This window comes from Vitis vinifera, chromosome 13 (assembly GCF_030704535.1).
Source record: "Vitis vinifera cultivar Pinot Noir 40024 chromosome 13, ASM3070453v1".
In the NCBI taxonomy this organism is placed as follows: Eukaryota; Viridiplantae; Streptophyta; class Magnoliopsida; order Vitales; family Vitaceae; genus Vitis; species Vitis vinifera.
In genome coordinates this window covers 23997677-24016580 of record NC_081817.1, presented here as the reverse complement: position 1 = coordinate 24016580, position 18904 = coordinate 23997677, and the positions used below count along the sequence as shown (strand labels likewise).

The 18904-nt window shown below is 36.5% G+C and overlaps 5 protein-coding genes across 5 annotated transcripts in view; all 5 read right to left on the bottom strand.

Moving 5' to 3' along the window:
• LOC100266976 (putative disease resistance RPP13-like protein 1) overlaps positions 1 to 18904 on the bottom strand; it is a 135757-nt gene that overhangs the window by 88218 nt on the left and 28635 nt on the right. Inside the window, exon 2 of the transcript XR_009467434.1 lies at positions 8320 to 8594. The gene's annotated coding sequence lies outside the window, so the exon portion shown is untranslated. The remainder of the gene's footprint in view (positions 1 to 8319; positions 8595 to 18904) is intronic.
• Positions 1698 to 18749, bottom strand: LOC132254963 (putative disease resistance RPP13-like protein 1). Its single transcript, XM_059742140.1, has 3 exons — positions 14120 to 18749; positions 13306 to 13391; positions 1698 to 1714 (listed from the first exon to the last, which is right to left on the bottom strand). Exon 1 carries the CDS (start codon positions 18573 to 18575, stop codon positions 15801 to 15803), a length of 2775 nt encoding a protein of 924 aa, XP_059598123.1. The 5' UTR covers positions 18576 to 18749; the 3' UTR covers positions 1698 to 1714; positions 13306 to 13391; positions 14120 to 15800.
• Positions 2823 to 3723, bottom strand: LOC109123682 (putative disease resistance RPP13-like protein 1). Its single transcript, XM_019224091.1, has 2 exons — positions 3276 to 3723; positions 2823 to 2953 (listed from the first exon to the last, which is right to left on the bottom strand). Exons 1-2 carry the CDS (start codon positions 3721 to 3723, stop codon positions 2823 to 2825), a joined length of 579 nt encoding a protein of 192 aa, XP_019079636.1.
• On the bottom strand, positions 4403 to 4888 carry LOC109123681 (putative disease resistance protein RGA3). The gene has a single exon (XM_019224090.1). The coding sequence runs from the start codon at positions 4886 to 4888 to the stop codon at positions 4403 to 4405; it is 486 nt and encodes a 161-aa protein (XP_019079635.1).
• Positions 4894 to 18575, bottom strand: LOC104881281 (putative disease resistance RPP13-like protein 1). The gene is made up of 4 exons (XM_010660882.2): positions 15962 to 18575; positions 15267 to 15328; positions 5374 to 5504; positions 4894 to 5287 (listed from the first exon to the last, which is right to left on the bottom strand). Exons 1-4 carry the CDS (start codon positions 18573 to 18575, stop codon positions 4894 to 4896), a joined length of 3201 nt encoding a protein of 1066 aa, XP_010659184.2.

Genomic DNA, 18904 nt, shown 5'->3' with positions numbered 1-18904 from the left:
TATTAAAAAAAAAGTGGAATGAAAGTAAAGACGAAGAGAGATAATAAAATAGATATTAAATTTAATAAAATTTTCATCCATGTTTCTTCGAACACATGGCTTTTTCATTCCTCTATGTAAAGAATGAAGAATTTAAAAATATGTAAAATTTTAGTTAAATTTGATTATACTTGATTTTGCTTTGTACTTTCCATGGTAAACCAAGCAAGAGAATTTTGATTGGTTCTACCATTTTTTTCCTTAGCACTTTTCATGATCCCAATGGAGCCTAATGGTTTTGTGCAACTAAAATATATCTTACTGGAGTTCAAGATGCACACATTCCTTTGTTTTGTGGCAAATGAGTTCATAAGCTATGCTTGAACTATACAGAGGTGATGTCAGGGGTCAAAATTCTGCAAAAGGCAATAGGATGTGGATCAAGTCTCTTTCATCCTGAAAAATCATACATACAAATATACGCATTATAACTGTACGTAGAAAGGGGAACATAGGAAAAGAGCACTGTAAGGAACAGAACTATCAGACTTACTAGCATTCCAAATCCATCTCTAGTGAAACCATCAATGAAAAGCTATAGTGATCAATCAAAGAGCAATTTACTTTGCCACACCATCACAATGAAATGAAAGATGAAGCATATCAGTCTCCAGAGCAGAAAACTATCATCTACAGTTGACGTCATTAACATACCACCATTTGAATTGGCTAAGCTTTGGTTGGAAAAGTTTTTAATTCATCTCCCTTGTTCTTTTCCTCCTACATGCAGAAAGGAAATTTCCATCAGTATATAACAACTAACACTGATGTTGAACCAGTGATATAAACGTTGTGCTTTCATGAGTAGGCAGTTCGACCGTCAAATAATAAATGTTTTAGACAATGAAGCCCTGAATTTCTAGATTCAGAAGAGTGGCAACCAACAGCCCTCCTTTGGCAGAAGGCACCAAGGCCTAAGCATTCAGAGATTGCATGCATCCAGTGAACATCTAAGATAAGATGTTCACTTAAAAAGGGTAAATTCTATTAAAAAAAGAAAAGATGCCTTACCAGAGTGAGATATGAAACAGCATTCCTTGGTTGAAGAAAGGGTCCAAAGTACTGCAATCTTCTTACGATCAAACTGAAACCAAAACAAAACTGTTATACCCTTAACACAAATTGTCCTTAAAGTTAACATACATAAGCAACCAATGAACTTCTAAACATATAATTCCCGAAAAAAACCAAATATTTGAGGCTTTGTGTGTAATTTTTAATTAAAAATAGTAAATGCAATCTGGAACTTTAAAATCAAAAGATATCACATCAGAGTTTCATACATGAAACTACATTGTTTTGCAGCAAAACAATTCATAAGTATATATGCAAAGTCAGGTCAATCACGCTATGCTAAGAGAATAGTTGTGTCTGTGTTAAAAGAGAGGATAAAAGCAGCATGAAGAACAAAATTAAGAGAAGATGCCAAGACATAACTGTAATCAAAATCCACCTCTTGGTGAAGACATCAATGAAACATCTTAAAAAATAACTAAATTGGTGATAGAACCATACTAGTATAAAGAATGAAGCCGATCAACTTGCACAAAAAGATAAAAGGAAAAAAAATATCACCTATTGGAGAAATCAAGAACATACCAGCATGGGAATAGACTGCAGCTATGAACAGGAAAATTTTCGTCTAAACTTCACAATCCTTTTCCCCTTCCTACATCTTCAGAGGAATTTTCTATTAGTATCTGAAAGTGGAAATAGTAGTGGGCCACTGAAATTGGAAGTCAGGTATCGTGAACGGGCAGACGTACCTATTTGTTTGCTTTCATTGCTTGACTAGTCACTGCAGCCAAAATCCCTTATTCATCAAGGGAATGGAACATTCCTGTCAAATAAGACGCATCTTGAATTAGCAGGAATTGGAGATCAAATTGTGAGAACTTCAGCAACACTATTAATGGAAATGTAATATGTCAAAATAGTTTACACAGAGGTTGAATGAGTGATATTTAGATGCAAATACAGGGAGAGAAATAATGAAGGGATCTGTTGAAATAATTCTTCCAAAGATTAAATGGAATGACAAGTAAACATTACAATTTAGGAATATTTGGAAAGCATTGCATGACTCTTCATTCTTTTGATTCAGCACCAACTTGAATCCTCTACGTCCATGGCTAGCTTAAGCTTCATCATTTATAGGTTTCCTTCATTCATCTTTCCCATAGCAACTCTAATATTTGAATAGAAAATTGCATCTAGGTATCCACATCTAAGTTCATTAATTATAAACACTTGAAGAAGAAAAATAACTAAATTTACTATGTTTCAAGTAAATCCAAAACAATAGTCATAGAAAGTCAACAAAAAAATTTGAGGTTGTGAGGGTGGAGGTGGACAAGCCTCTTGCTGGAAAGCACTCCAGACCTTCACGATCATTTATACATAGCTGCTTGAGGTTGTGAAGGCAGTCTGGTAGGGTTCTCAGATTTGGATGACCCCAAAGCCTTAAATATTCAAGAGCTGAATTGTTGGGGCACATGTTCTCTGACATGGACTTCAAGTTGGAGCAATACCAAATCTGAAGTCGCTTAATGGTGGAGGGTAACTCCCTTGTTGGAAAGGACTTGAGAGACGAACAACCATTAATCCACAATATTTCAAGACAAGTAGAATTGTGGTGCATCATTCCTTCTGGTAGAGACTCTAAATTTTCACAATCTTCAATATATAATTTCTTTAGTGTGGCTGGTAGCTCACCATTTGGAAAACATCTGAGAGATGGACATGCATATACCTCCAAGGATTCAAGCGCAGATGAGCTCTAGTCATGAGGCAGCAATTTTAGACCTTCGCAACCACTCACAAGTCGTCTTGGCAATGGTGGCAACCCCGTATCTGGAAATGACTTCAGTTTGGGGCATTCCAGCATTTCCAGCTCCACGAGACACATGAGAGTCTGCAATCCATTTGACAGCTTCTCTAGATTAAGACACTTTTTAATCCTCAAAATTTTAAGATTGCAAGGCAGCCTTTGCTCCTCCAATGATACAAGCCAATCGCATCCTCGCATAGAGACTGTTTGAAGCCCACTATCAACCTCACTTGACAACACCATCTCATTACATTCTGCTAAACTTACTTCACCGAGAGATGCAAATCTTGAAATAGAAACTCCCAAATTTGGACATTCAATAATGTCAAGTTTCACCAGGGCAACTGTTTACCTAACTTCCGACATCCCCTTATTGTAAGCTCTCGAAGACATGGAAATAATTCACCTTCGTTAATTGCATCAGGACAAAACCAGTATTCCCATTCAGCCATTTCCTCAAACTTTAGATACTCCAAGGATGGAAAAGGCTTCGCAATCCCTCCATAAAACTCTTCATCTATGCTGCTAACTCCGTTCAACCCTTCAATATGCAATACTTTGAGTGAGGATAATTGGCCCAGAGCTGGTAATGATTTGCATCTCTTGCCATCCTTGAGAATTAAGTGTGTCATTATGGGGAATGATGGGTCCTTCATCCAACTTGGGAATTCTGATCCACCATAAGATGCAACTGTGAGCTTTTTTAGATTTCTACGAGGTCGTAGCTGCTCCAAAACATGCCTTTCATGCATTGCATTTCGTGAAGCACCAAAGTCATTGCTCCATTCCACTCTTAACTCCTCAATGTGGTGCTTACTCTCTAAATTGGCATCCCTTACATCTTGAATATCCATTACATTGTGCAACCCAAAAATTGAAAGCGCTCCTCGAAGATCAAACAAATTCTTCAATTCTCTTATCCCCTAGCCGTTGCCTTCGCCCACAATAAACTTAGTTAAGGTTTGTAGATTTGTTAGGTTTCCGATTTGAGAAGGCATTTTTTGTAATTGAGATGTATTAGAGATATCAAGGTGTGGAAGTTTGATAAGGTTTCTAATTCCCATAGGCAACATGGTAAGTCTCTGGCAATAAGATAAGATCAGTGTTTGTAAATTGTAAAGATGACCCACCGAATCAAGTAACTTTTTTATGAAAGATTTGGACAAATTGAGATACCACAAATATTTAAGATTGCCAATCAAATTGGGTAACTTATTTATTATGGAGTCACTTAAAGATAATACTCGCAAACATTTCACTTCCTTTAAAAGGCCATCTAGCGTCTTGCTTGATATTGAATACGGAGAAAATATATCGATCGGCAGTACAACCAATGTTCTCAAACACTTCACCTTATGTAAGTGTTCCAATTTTCTCAACATTTGGGACCTTCTAGAATTGAATGATGAATGATGAGCCTTCTCATAAATGGTGGATTGTTTGTTATTCTCCCATGCACTATCCAAATGAAAGCATGCATATTCCTTCTGCAACTGATTGAGCTAGATCATTGATGAGATCATGCATCACATATCAGGATGAATATTGACTTGAATGTTGAAAAAATGACCTGGAGAACAGATCATCCAAGTATTTAGAACCTAAGTCTTCTGGCCTGGTATTCCCCTTTGTTTGTTGCAAAAAGCCTTCTGCCAATGGTGCCCCAGCTCTCATTGGCATGCACAAAGTATCCCATTCATGACAATTCTCATTCCAAACATCGTCTAACACAAGAAGAAACTTCTTCCCAGAAAAATTCTCCTTCAAATTGACCTGAAGCAAATTGAGATAATTGACATCACGAGTACCCGGATCAACAGATTGTAGAATGGTCTTGGTTATTCTCGAAACGTCAAAGTCATCAGAAACATATACCCATTCTCTCAAATCAAAATGGCCCTTCACTTTATCGTCATTGATGGCAAGCTGAGCCAGAGTAGTTTTGCCGATACCTCCCATACCGACAATTGGAATTACAGAGACTTCCTCATCACTACTTGGATCATCCTTGAGCAACATGTCGACTATGGCCGCTTTATCTGTTTCTCTACCATAACACGGGATTCAACCACCAGAGAAGTGTTAGGCAGTGTCTGTGCTCGCTTTCTCTTTCTATCAGACCACCCTGCGGCAATCTCTCGTAAATCCAAGTCATTCTTTTGGGCTGAAATATCTTGTAATCTTGCAGTGATCTCCTCGATCTTAGAACCCATACTAAAATTAGACGTAGAAGCACTCGGAATGAGAGAAGAGAGCATGCCTCGTACCTTACTAGTGCCCTGTTGGGGTTGAGCCATGATCAAGCTGCTTCGCAAAGCTTCGGTGGCGAAGTCGTCCAAGATGTCCTCCACATCGTAAGCCAAGTCTCTGAGCTCGTCTAGCCACATGTTGACCAGGGGTTTGTCATCTGCTTCCCCTCTGCGTCATGGACCACTGCATGGATCTTTATCAATATTTTCTTCCACTTGTTCAGCTCAGAATCCACTTGCTCTTTCCATGCATACTTCCACAGCTCCGGGGAGGTGACCATGTCAACCAGCTTCTGGATGAAACCAGATAGAACTGCTTCTCCAACAAACCCAGCCATATTTTTGGTTTGCAGGGTAACAAGGGATTGAGGGAACTCTATGCAAATCTGCAGAATAGATTGTACGTAACAAGGATTAAGGGGACTCTCTGCAACTTCAGAAGAAAAATATATTTAGTATTTGTTAGTTAGGTTGAATATGGCGTAGGATTCCCGTCTTGGTCCACACGGACTGCAGTCCATGGGCCGGCAGGTAAGGAGAAAATATGATATTTTTTTTGGTTGGTGCTGATAAATTCATAAAAAATAAAATAAAATAAAATAAAATAAAATAAAATAAAACTCTTAATCTGTCAAAGATACCCAAAGAAGCTCCAAACAATAGAAAGTGTAGGAAGTACTCTTACTAATGGAGGAAAAAAATAATAATGGGAGGTTGAATATATAGTTTTTATATAATTTTTAGATTTTTTTAATGCTTAGTACAAAATAAATATAAGTGGTATGACGGTGTTTTTAGTGATTCCATTTGGTATTTTTTTTAAAGCATTTTTAAAAGAATCAACTATTAAGAGTTTACTTGATAACGAGTTTAAGAAGACCATTATAATATTTTAAAATATTTATTTTTTAAGTATTAAAAAAAATTAAAAATGCTTTTTTAAATCACTGTCAAATGTAATCTTAGAATATATTTTATAGTAATTTTTCGAAGTGTTTTTAATTTTTCGGATGCTTGAAAGATAAAAATTTTGAATTATAAAAAATATTAGAAACACTTATTAAAATTCCTATCAAATAAACTCTTTAATATATTTACAAAAAACACTATAAGTGATTTTTTAATACTATATTGATTTTTTAGATTTTTAAATTTTACTACAAAAGCTTTGATGAGACCAAAGTAGAAGTGTTGGTCTCATAAGATTTATAAGCTTAACTTCTCATTACGGGGAATACTTCCAAATCACCCGAGTTGGAAGAGGCCAGACTAGAAGACACATCTCCTGCGGTTGAATTTTGAATGTGATGCCTAAGGACAGCATACATAAGTTTTAAAATCCATAATCAAAGAATAGTAATCCTATCAAACCAGAGCTGTCACTGGGCAGTATGACCAAAAGCTGTTGGAATATCTTCAAGAAAAGGCAACAGCAGCATGTCTACAAAAATCAACATGTAGGGTAGGCTTGTTGGAGTTGGGATCGGAGTGAAGAGTCCGAATCAGGGATGGAACCCCATTCCTCACCTTGATTATTAAATACATTATTTAATATATAATTTAGATTTATAACATTAAAAATATAATAATATATTAGTTTATATATAATTTTAGATTTAACAAATTAAAAAAATTAAATGTGAATTCTAACTTTTTCACATTAAAAACTTCAATGATTCATTAATTTTCCATTATTATTATTATAATTTCTTATTTAATAGATTATGTCATATTTTGATTTAATTGAAATAAAAAATTATCTAATTATAAAATTAATTTAAGAGGAATCAAAATTATTGAAAACTCCTTCAACAAAGACTTTATTAAATTCAAACACATTAAAAATGCATAAATTAGGCTGAAAGAATGACTCATGAATTATCATTATATTTTCTCAAAGTATTTATAATGCATAGTGCCATATTTGAATATAATTGAATCATACTTTATCCTATTGTTAAGAGAAGTATATCAATCAATATTATTGAAATAAAAACTTCTATTAATTTTAAAGATAGTGTAATAATTTGAACATAGATTAATTTCTTAAATATGTTATTTTTTTAAGAAATAAACAATACTCTTAAATAAGTTAAAATTTCTAATATTAAAAATTTTACAAATATTAATATTAGTCCAATTAAAATATTAAATAAATAAAATAAATCTTTTCAAATGTTGTCTTTTCATAAATAAGTTATGTTTATCCATTGAAAATGCTAAGGTAGAAAAAATAAAAACTTCACTAATAATATATTAAATTAATTATTCTCTTAATCTTAATGTATTAATGGGATTGTTGGGGTTTTTGCTTCCATGTTGTGATTGAAAAATATGTTAGATTTTCCTAAAGGGTACAAAAATCTGGGTCATAATCTTCCATTGGAATAATGCTAGGCTTTCCTAAATGGGTCCAAAAATCTGGCTCATAATGTTATGGATTTCATTCATATAGTTTTCTTTTTTGATTGTCATTAACAACTATAATTATGACATTACTCAAGCAAAGTGCATATAAATAGAGTCTTTGTGGTTAGGTTCCTAAGCCTCCAATCTTTATTTAGACATAACCTATTTAAATATCAAATTTGATTTTCGGATTCTCAAACCATCAATGGTTGGAGGTATGTTTCGATTTTCCTTTATTTCCCATTAGATACATGTTATTAAAATTTTAAGCATGTTTAGAGATTATGAAAACAGTAAAGGCGGCTTTTATGCAATTAAAATATGTAACTAGGCACTGCTTATTATTGTGTAAATAAAAAGAGTAACTGCTCTAGAGAAACTCAATAAAAAAGATATCTCACTAGACTTTGCGATGCACACCAACATTTGTTTTGGGGCAAATGAATTCATAAATTGTGCTTGAACTATATAAAGGTGATGTCACCCAAATATCTTTCATCCCAGAAAATTGTACATAAAATATATGCATATTGTAGATATGATTTGGAAAGTAGGACAGGATCATGGAACAGAGGAAAAAAGAGCAATATAAGGAACAAAGCTCAAGAGAACACCAATACATAATTGCGATCAAAATTCACCTCCAATGAGATCATCAATGAAAAATCTAGGGAGAAACTAAAAAATAATTAATTAAGTTGGCCATACAAATATTGTGTTAGAAGGGATGGCACATATTAACTTTCAGATATACTTAAGGAGAGCTGTGTATTTGTGATTAGGTAGGCATACCTGGCTGAAAAAAGAAGGGAATATTGGTCTCTGCTTCTATGGTTGAGCAGGGAAAGTAGAATCCAATTCCAACTCATATAGTCCAACAAGTGATGTAGCTGAATATAGGGTATGTGCACAGTCTTGGATCTATATTCTTGTTTTTCCTTTAGGCACCTTGTTTAAGAATTTCAAGCATTGAGGATCTTGCAGGCAGCCCTGCTTTTGGCAGAAGGACCAGAGCTTAGGGCAATTTGAGATGAATGGCACTGTAAGAGAAGTGATGTTTTGGAGACCTAGGGAAGAAAGGTTGTAGAAATAGAAATTAATCATCTGAAAAGGAAACCAATATGGAAATTGACCACCAGTATTGAGGCCTACTCAATTGAATTTATACATACATATAAAGGTGTGTAAGCAACTTTTTTTAGTATTTCCCCATCTTAGCAATGGAACTCCAAAATACAACAAGAGTACTTATGGGGCTTCCCAGAGGTGTAAGACCATGTTGTAGCTCCCCTGCAGAATGCGTCTAAACTTGAATACCCTAAAAATTTGAAAAAAAAAAAGTTCATGAGCATCCAATAAATAATCTAGTATCTTCTTAACTGCTCAAAAGCATGACTATAGAAGGGTCTGAAGCAGACAAAGGATTCAAAGTATATATGTGGATCCCAAAAGGAAACAAAAAAGGAAAAAAACAAAAAAGATAATTATCAAGGGAAGAGAATGCATTGAAAAACACATATCATCAAGGAAACTCGTGATAAAAGCCATTTGTTCTTACATGTTAAAGAAACCTCATTCCCTTGAGAATTTCTTCTCTCTTTTTTCTCCATCCATTCTAGACTAAATGCTTAGAAAACCTGTCATCCACATTGTCCTTTGGTGCTAAGCCACAACTCTTCTGTGACAACCTGATAACAACTTCTGTATGGTTTGAGGTCACCCACAACACCCAAAAAGGTCCATTAACCCTGCAGTCACCAAAAAATGCACTACCAACTCATATGCTGTTTTGCAGCAAATTTGGTCATATAACAAAAGCAATTTGGGAGGATTTTTCATCTGTTCACCTGATTATCAGTAAAAAAAACTCTATTTATATGGGCTTTCCCCATGGAAAGTGATAACTTCCTTGCACCCTAATGTCCGATACCTCCTTCAAAGAAAATTTGCTTCTGGCTTCTGTCTGCATCTCATGACAAATTTGAATGAGTCTGAATAGGCTTCAATTTAGGATGCTATCACTGTGCAAAAAATCCAGCCAAAATCTAAGCTTGCTCTTATCACCCCAATCCTATGTGTTGTAGGTTTATTAAAGTTTTTGAAAACCATTTTCAATGGCTTTCCACAAAATCACCAAATAACCTTCACCTCATTTTCCTCTCATCTTTCCTCAACAATCTGGCCCCCATTGCAGATCTCTGAAGACAGTTGCCTAATAAGCCTTGTTGAATGGCCCCAACCTTGTCGTACCCAAACCCATTATCTTATATGGTGAGAAAATCATCCCGATTCTTAACTTATTCCCCATTCTTTGCCATGGGAAATCCCTCCTTAACCACTCTGCAATTATTCTTGATCATATCCAAGCCCAATGAAAAAGTTAAGGTTGAATTGATTTAAGATGAAGCCTCTCACTATCTGACCAAAGGGGAACTCTGTAGCATAGAGGAAATTGTCATACACAGGACTAAATACAGATACCAAAATGGCTACTAAACAAAAAATCAAAATTAAAAACTTTAAACATTGTAACACAATTACATTGACAACTTTAAAGATTGTCATGCAATTCTTACTATGCTAGGATATTTGTTAAGCACATCATGCATGCACCAACCATAATATGGTAAAAAAAGGGGCAGTTTACAGCTCAATGAATAAATTGCTTCATGTTTAATAAGTGTGATATACGTTCTGTTCTAAAAACTTCCAAGCACATCCTTCTAGTCCCTTCAGAGCAATTTTGTGATAGTTCTAAAATTAAAAACAATGAGACTCTATTTGGATCATGGAATGTTTGAGAGAAAGTACAAGGGAAAAGAATAGAGGGAAAATTGAAGGAAACTAAAAATGACGAAAAAAACTTGATATTAAAGTTAATAAAATTTCCAATCATCTTAAAACATATTTTCATCCTCTATATAAAGAATGAAGAATTTATATAAAATTTTAAATAAATTTGATTATATTTGATTTTGCTTTATACTTTCCACAGTAACTGCATTCCAAATCCACCTCTACTCAAATCATCAATGAAATTCTAGCGATCATTTAAAATGCAATTTCTTGGGCCATACAAACACAATGAAATAAAACATGAAGCATATCAACCTCCAGAGCAGAGAACTATTAGATTTACTTGAAAAGACAGAAAAAAACATCATCTACAGTTCACATCATTAACCTACCACCCTTTGAATAGGCTGAGCTTTGGTTGGAAAATTTTTAAATTCATTTCCTTTGTTGTTCTTTTCCTCCTACATGCAGAGAGAGAGGAAATTTCCATCAATATATAACTGAAATTGTTTTTGAACCAATGATATTAGACGTTGTGTATTTGTGAGTAGGCAGGCAGACCTGCATGAAAAAATGGAAGGAAGAAATGTATCTTCTTCTCTTTTTGTGCACAGAAAACAGAATTTAGTTCCAACTCATATATCCAATGAAGTAGCTGAACAGGGGATCCGTGCAGTTTTGAATCAATCTTCTTCTTTCTCCTTTGGACGCCTTGTTAACAATAGGAAATTTCCTTTGAAAAAATGACCTGAGCTTGGGACATTTGAGATGAACAGCACTGCAAGAGAAGTGAGGTTCTGGTAAGTGGTAACCAGGGAAGCTAGGGACTATAAATTATAGAAACAGAAATTCGTCATCTGAAAAGGCAATGAATATGGAAATTGACCACCAACACCACGACCCAATGGAAGCCTCACTGAGCTAGAAGGCAATGCAAGAGAATGGTATCAAAGGTAAAAATTTATGTTTCACCTTTTCAAGTATCAAGGTAGAAACTTGTATCAAGTCCATAGGAGTTGTCTTTTGTGAATGAGATGTCATCTGCTTCCAGTTTTGTGATATAAAAATAAAATTAAAAAAAAAAAAGTGTTCATAGAAGAAAAGCTATCCCTAAGTTGGGATGTGCACTATTTTGGGTTAATCCTCTCAACTTCGACCATCAAAGGGCAAAGCCCTGAATTTATAGATCAAGAAGTGTGGCTACTAACAGCCCTTCCTTCGGCAAAAGGCACCTAAGCTTAAGCATTCAATGATTGTCATTTTCTCAAAATAGCATATGCATTCAGTGAATAACTAAGAAACATATTTAAGGCTTTGTGTGTTACCATGTACTTGAAAAGGGTAAATTCTATAAAGAAACTATAAGAACAAAAAGTGTCTGACCAGAGTGAGATATGAAACTACATTTCTTGGCCAAAGAAAGGGTCCAAAGCACTGCAAAAAATGATAGATCTGCCAAGGCTCTTTACTCTTGAAAAATTATGTGCATGTGTGGAAAGGAAGATAAGAGCAATATATATATATATATATATATATATGAAAAGAAATATCTAGCCACAACTGTAATAAAAACCTACTTCATGGCCACCGAACCATTAGTGAAAAATCCCATCATAAATTAAGAAGGGATTGCAGTGCTGGTAGAAGAATACTTGAAACAAAAATTAAGCATATCCAAAAAAAATAAAAATTAAAAACCAATCATCTGGCTATTGGGATCAAGATTCGAGAACATACCAAAAAGGACAAAATTATGATTAAGAAACCTCAGATTTCATCTGCATTGCTTTTGACTCCCTACATGTAACCAAGAAATTTCTAAAATTATCTAACAGTAAATGGTATTGGGAATTATGCATTGTGTATGGACAGGCAAATCTAATAATTGATATAAGGAGGGGACTGCGGTCTTTGATTTCTTTCTTTCTGTTTGCTTTTTCTTCTCTCTTTCTGAGTGGGAAAAATAGAATTCAAATAAAACTGCATTGATAATATGAATGGTCATACCTGATTAAAAGTAAGGATGGGATACGGTTGAATGAATTTTCCTTCTAAGTTTGAGCATAGAGAAATGACCTTCAATCTCAAGTTATCACAGTTAATCTCCATGCAGGGGAGATGGACAATGTTGGGCCAACACTCCCCTTTCTCCTTTATGCACCTTTGTTTTAGAACAAGACAGCCTGTGATAAGCCTTCTAAATACTGCTGGCAGCCCTAATAACTGGAGGTTAAGGGACCAACCAATATATGGACACCTTTCTTGAGATACCGTAATTCATATACAAAGTCAACCAGAAGGTTTTATTGCCAACTCCTATCTTCTTAAGATCAAACTGAAACCAAAACAAAACTGTTATAGCCTTAATGTAAAATACCTTAAAGTTAGCATACATAAACCAACAATGAACTTCTATTAATTTTGATATACTGTGCTAGTTTCAAAGATCTAAAGAAGTAACATATAATTCCTGAAAAAAGCAAAATATTTGAGGCTTTGTGTGTAATTGTGTAATTGTGTAATTAAAAAGAGTGAATGCATTGTCTTGCTTTAAAACAATTCGTAAGTATATATGTGAAGTCGGGTCAATCATGCTAAGCCACAAGAATAGTTGTGTCTGTGTCAAAACAGAGGATAAAAACAGCCTGACTAACAAAATTTAAGAGAAGATGCCAAGACATAACTGCAGTCAGAATCCACCTCTTGGTGAAACAACTTAAAAAGCAACTGAATTGATGAATTGAAGCTGATCAACTTGCACAAAAAGATAAAAGGAAAAAAAGAAAAATTCATCTATTGGAGCAATCAAGAACATACCAGCATGAGAATAGGCTGCAGCTATGATAAGGAAAATTTTTATTTGATCTTCATCATTTACCCCCTTCCAACATCTTCAGAGAAATTTTCTATTAGTATCTGAAAGTGAAAATGGTATTGGGCCACTGAAATTGAAAGTCAGGTGTCGTGAATGGGCAGATGTACCTATTTGTTGGCTTTTACTGCTTGGCTAGTGACTGCAATCACCTATTCATCGAGGGAATGGAACATTTCTGTCAAGCAGGACCCATCTGAATGTACAATGGAAATTGGAGGTCAAATTAGCAGAAAAGAAAAATGAGAACTTGTGAGAACTTTGGAAACATTATTAGTGAAAATGTAATATTTCAAGATAGTTTTTACACAGTTTCACTTTATGATTACAATGGAAGAGGTTGAATGAGTGATATTTAGATGCAAATACAGGGAGAGCAACAATGAAGGGATCTGTTGAAATACTTCTTCCAACCATTAAATGGAATGACTAGTGAACATTAGAATTTAGGAATATTTACACCCTGCATCGATTTGGAAAGCAATGCATGACGCTTCATTCTTTAATTCAGCACTAATTTGAATCCTCTACGACCATGGCTAGCTTAAGCTTCATCATGTATAGGTTTCCTTCATTCATCTTTTCCATAGCACGTCTAATATTTGAATAGAAAATTGCATCTAGGTATCCATATCTAAGTCCATTAAATATAAACGCTTGCAGGAAAAAAAAAAAAAAAAACTAATTTACTATGTTTCAAGTAAATCCAAAACAATAGTCCTAGAAAATCAAAACAAAAAAATTTGAAGGAGAAAGAAAAGAAAAAGAAAAGAATGTGAAGGGGAATTTGGTAAGTCAATGTGAAGATGGAGTTGGAAGCTGAATAGCGGTTTTTATGGTTCCCAGGATCTTATACACAATTAAACCTATCCCTAAACAGAAGTAAAGTAAAGAAAGGATACGAAAATGGAAGTGATTTTGTACCTGTAAGGACTGGGGGTTGAATGTGTTTCCGCTTCTGTTTCTTTTCCACAACCCACAAACTGCATTTCACTTTCAACATCTATGCTTCAATGGATAAATTGACCACGCATTGCAATGCATGGAATGTGAGCGATCTTGGGCCAATATTCTCCTTTCTCCTTTGAGTACCTTTCTTCTAGTATAGGACAACACCAGATTTCAAGTTTTTCAAGTGTTGCTGGCATCGACCCTAAGGATCCGAGGTTAGGGCAAGTTGCCACCTCTAGGTATTGAAGAGAGATGAGATTTTGGAGAGACAGGTAGGCTAGGGATTCCATTGCAGTGATTCTGAGGGAGGTGAGAGATATGGGAAGAAGACACTCTTCATCCCGAAAGGAAACCATATCTGGAAACACATTCTCAATAGTCAATGAAAAAAGAGAGGTGAGGGTGTGGAACGCCGATATGGGCTTTTTCAGATTCTCACAGTAAGAAATCTCAAGTGATATCAGATTGGGGGGCATACCATCTTCTGGAAAGGATTCCACTCCCGGACAAAACAATATGGTAAGATCTCTAAGAGATTTGAGGTCTCTCATTTGATGTGGCAGGGATTTCAGATTCTCACATCCCTCAATTCGAAGGCTTGTGAGGGTGGGGGTGGACAAGCCTCTTGCTGGAAAGCACTCCAGACCTTCACAGTTAATTATTTGGAGACTCTTGAGGCTGTGAAGGCATTCTGGTAGGATTTTCAGATTTGGATAACCCTCAAGGACTAAATTGTCAAGAGCTGAATTGTTGGGGCACATGTTCTCCGACATGGACTCCAAGTCGGGGCACCCGCAAATCTCAAGTTTCTTAAGGGTGGAGGGTAACTCCCTTGTTGAAAAGGACTTGAGAGATGAACAATATCTAATCTACAAGGATTCAAGGGCACATGAGCTGTAGTTATGAGGCAGCGATTTCAGACCCTCGCATTCATTCACTGCAAGTCGTCTTAGCAATGGTGGCAACCCCGTATCTGGAAATGACTCCAGTCTGGGGCATCCCATTATTATCACCTCTTCAAGACAACAAGTGGAATCGTGGTGCATCATTCCCTCGGGTAAAGACTCTAGATTTTCACAATCTTGAATCCATATACTTTTAAGTGTGGTTGGTAGCTCACCATTTGGAAAGCATCGGAGAGATGGACAATCGCTAATCTCCAAGGATTCAAGGGCACATGAGCTGTAGTTATGAGGCAGCGATTTCAGACCCTTGCATTCACTCACCTCAAGTCGTCTTAGCAATGGTGGCAAACCCGTATCGGGAAATGACTCCAGTCTGGGGCATCCCTCTATTTTCAGCTCTTCAAGACAACAAGTGGAATCGTGGTGCATCATTCCCTCTGGTAAAGCCTCTAGATTTTTACAATCTTTAATACATAAACTCTTGAGTGTGGTTGGTAGCTCACAATTTGGAAAGCATCTGAGAGATGGACAGCCAGTAATGTCCAACTGTTCAAGACACGTGAGTGTTTGCAATCCATTAGGCAGCTTCTCCAGATTAGCATCGTCGTGTATTCTCAACATTTTAAGATTGCAAGGCAGCCTTTGCTCCTCCAACAAAACAAGCCAATCACTTCATCTCATTACTGCATGAAGACCTCCGACAACCCCACTTATCACCTCACTTATCCGCACACTCTCATTATATGCTTCTAACTTACTTCACCAAGAGATGCAAATCTTGAAGAAGCAAATCCCAAATTTGGACAACAAGAGATGTCAAGTTTCACTTGGGAAGGTAGGCAATTAGGCAATTGTTGTAACTTCCTACAATCTCTTATTGTAAGCAATCGAAGACATGGAAATAATTCACCTTCGTTAACTGCATCAGGACAAAACCAGTATTCCCATTCTGCCATTACCTCAAACGTTAGAGACTCCAAGGATGGAAAAGGCTTCACAATCCCTCCATAAAACTCCTCATTTATGGTTCTAACTTCACTCATACCTTTAATATGCAAGACTTTGAGTGAGGATATTTGGCCAAGCGCGGGTAATGATGTGCATCTCTTGCAGTCCTTGAGAATTAAGTGTGTCATTATTGGGAATGATGGGTCCTTCATCCAATTTGGGAATCCTGATCCACCATAAGATGCAATTGTGAGCTTTTTCAGATTTCTATGAGGTCGTAGCTGCTCCAAAACATTCCTCTCATGCATTTCATTTCGTGAAGCACCAAAGTCATCACTCCATTCCATTGTTAACTCCTCAATTCCATGCTTACTCTCTAAATTGGCATCCCTTCCATCTCGAATATTCATCACATTGTGCAACCCCAAAATTGAAAGTTGTCCTCGAAGATCAAATAAATTCTTCAATTCTCTTAATCCCAAGTTGTTACCTTCGCCCACAATAAACTTAGATAACGTTTGCAACTTTGTTAGATTTCCAGTTTGAGAAGGCATTTCTTGTAATTTCCATGTGTCAAAGATATGAAGGTGTCGAAGGTTGATTAGGTTTCCAATTCCCACAGGCAACGTCGTAAGGTCTTTGCAATCAGATAATATCAGTGCTTGTAAGTTGTAAAGATGGCATACTGAATCAGGTAACCTTCTTATGGAAGACCCGGACAAATTGAGATACCGCAAATATTTAAGATTGCCAATTGAATCTGGTAACCCATATATCTTGTAGCCACTTAAAGATAATACCCGTAAATATTTCACTTCCTTTAAAAGGTCATCTAACACCTTACTTGATATGTAGCCACTGGAAAAAACTGGTTGGTCCATGGGAAGTGCAACCAATGTTCTCAAACACTTCACCTTGTGAAAGGGTTCAAATTTTCTCTGTGTCTCAGAGTGTTGACGATTGAATGATGAATGACGAGTCTTCTCAGAAATGGTGGATTGTTTGTTATTCTCCCATGCACCATCCAAATGAAAGTATATTTCTCCTGCAACTGACTGAGCTAGATCATTGATGAGATCATGCATCACATATCGGGATGAATTTCGACTTGAATGTTGAAAAAATGACCTGGAGAACAAATCATTGAAGTATTTAGAACCTAAGTCTTCTGGCCTAGCTGCCTCCTTCGTTTTCTGCAAAAAGCCTTCTGCCATCCATAAGAGGACTAAGTCATCCTTGTTGAATTCATAGTCCTTTGGAAACATGGAGCAATATGCAAAACACTGCTTCAAATGAGAAGGGAGATGATGGTAGCTTAACATGAGAGCGGGAAGAATGTGGCTTTTATCTTCCGGTAAATCCCATATCCTGCTTGTTAATATATTTGCCCATGCATCGCGACTTAGTTGGTTGCGCAACATGCCACCGAGTGCCTTCGCAGCCAAAGGCAAGCCTTTGCACCTTCTCACTATTTCCTCACCGACTTCTTTCAAGTGTGGATGGGCATCAAAGTTTCTTGTCCTCAATGCTTGCTGAGTGAATAAAGACAAACAATCGTTGTTTGATAATTCCCGTAGGGGATAAGCTGGACAAGTTCTGGTAACTGCTGCGACACCTTCATTACGGGTTGTCACGATGAGTTTACTACCGGGTGCCCCAGCTCTCATTGGCATGCACAAAGTATCCCATTCATGACAATTCTCATTCCAAACATCGTCTAGCACAAGAAGAAACTTCTTCCCAGAAAATTTCTCCTTCAATTTGACCTGAAGCAAATTGAGATCATTGACATCATGAGTTCCCGGATCAACAGATTGTAGAATGGTCTTGGTTATTTTCGAAACGTCAAAGTCATCAGAAACACAGACCCATGCTCTCAAATCAAAACGGCCCTTCACTTCATCATCATTGAAGGCAAGCTGAGCCAGAGTAGTTTTGCCGATACCTCCCATACCGACAATTGGAATTACGGAGACTTCATCATCACTACTTGGATCGTGCTTGAGTAACATGTCAACTATATCCGCTTTATTTTTTTCCCTACCATAAACATCGGATTCAACCACCAGAGAAGTGGTTTGCTCTCGCTTTCTCTTTCTATCAGACCACCACCCTCCAGCAATCTCTCGTAAATCCAGGTCATTCTTTTGGGCTGAAATCTCTTGTAATCTTTCAGTGATCTCCTTAATCTTGGAACGCATACTAGAATTAGACGTAGAAGCACTCGGAATGAGAGAAGAGAGCATGTCTCGTAACTTACTAATGCCTTGTTGGGGTTGAGCCATGATCAAGCTGCTTCGCAAAGCTTCGATGGCGAAGTCGTCCAAGATGTCCTCCACATCGTAAGCCAAGTCTCTAAGCTCGTCCAGCCATATTTTGACCAGAGGGTTTGTCATCTGCTTCTCCTCTGCGTCATTGAGCACTAAACAGATCTTTGTCAATATATTCTTGCACCTTTTCAGCTCAGAATCAACTTGCTCTTTACGTGCATACTTCCACAGCTCCGGGGAGGTGACCATGTCAACCAACTTCTGGATGAAACAAGACAAAACAGCTTCTCCGACAATACCAGCCATGTTTGTGTTTGTAGGTAACAAGGGATGAAGGGGAAACTCTGCAACTCTGAAGAAAAGTTTGTAGGTAACAAGGGATGAAGGGGACTCTCTGCAACTCTGAAGAACAGATACCGTTGAACTTGAGGAAGAAAAATATTTGTGAATTGTTACTTCTTAGGTTCATTGGATTCCATGGATGTGAATGGTGGTAGTGGTGAGGGTCCACAAGGGTGTATCGTGGAATGTACAACACATTCAAATCCATTCAAATCCTTTCTCCATTCATACCCGCATTCCACAATTGTTACTCTGTATATAATTAATTTAATTTAGTTTCTCCTACAATTTCT

Coding starts and splice junctions, on each gene's coding strand:
- LOC109123682 (XM_019224091.1), bottom strand. CDS start 3,723: ATGGATATTCAAGATGTAAGGGATGCCAATTTAGAGAGTAAGCACCAC. Junction 2,954..3,275: donor TCCTGATGCAATTAACGAAG/GTGAATTATTTC, acceptor AATGGATTGCAG/ACTCTCATGTGTCTCGTGGA.
- LOC109123681 (XM_019224090.1), bottom strand. CDS start 4,888: ATGTTGCTCAAGGATGATCCAAGTAGTGATGAGGAAGTCTCTGTAATT.
- LOC104881281 (XM_010660882.2), bottom strand. CDS start 18,575: ATGGCTGGTATTGTCGGAGAAGCTGTTTTGTCTTGTTTCATCCAGAAG. Junction 15,329..15,961: donor TCCTGATGCAGTTAACGAAG/GTGAATTATTTC, acceptor TCATAACTACAG/CTCATGTGCCCTTGAATCCT. Junction 5,505..15,266: donor TCTCCGATGCTTTCCAAATG/GTGAGCTACCAA, acceptor TCTATTCTGCAG/ATTTGCATAGAGTTCCCTCA.
- LOC132254963 (XM_059742140.1), bottom strand. CDS start 18,575: ATGGCTGGTATTGTCGGAGAAGCTGTTTTGTCTTGTTTCATCCAGAAG.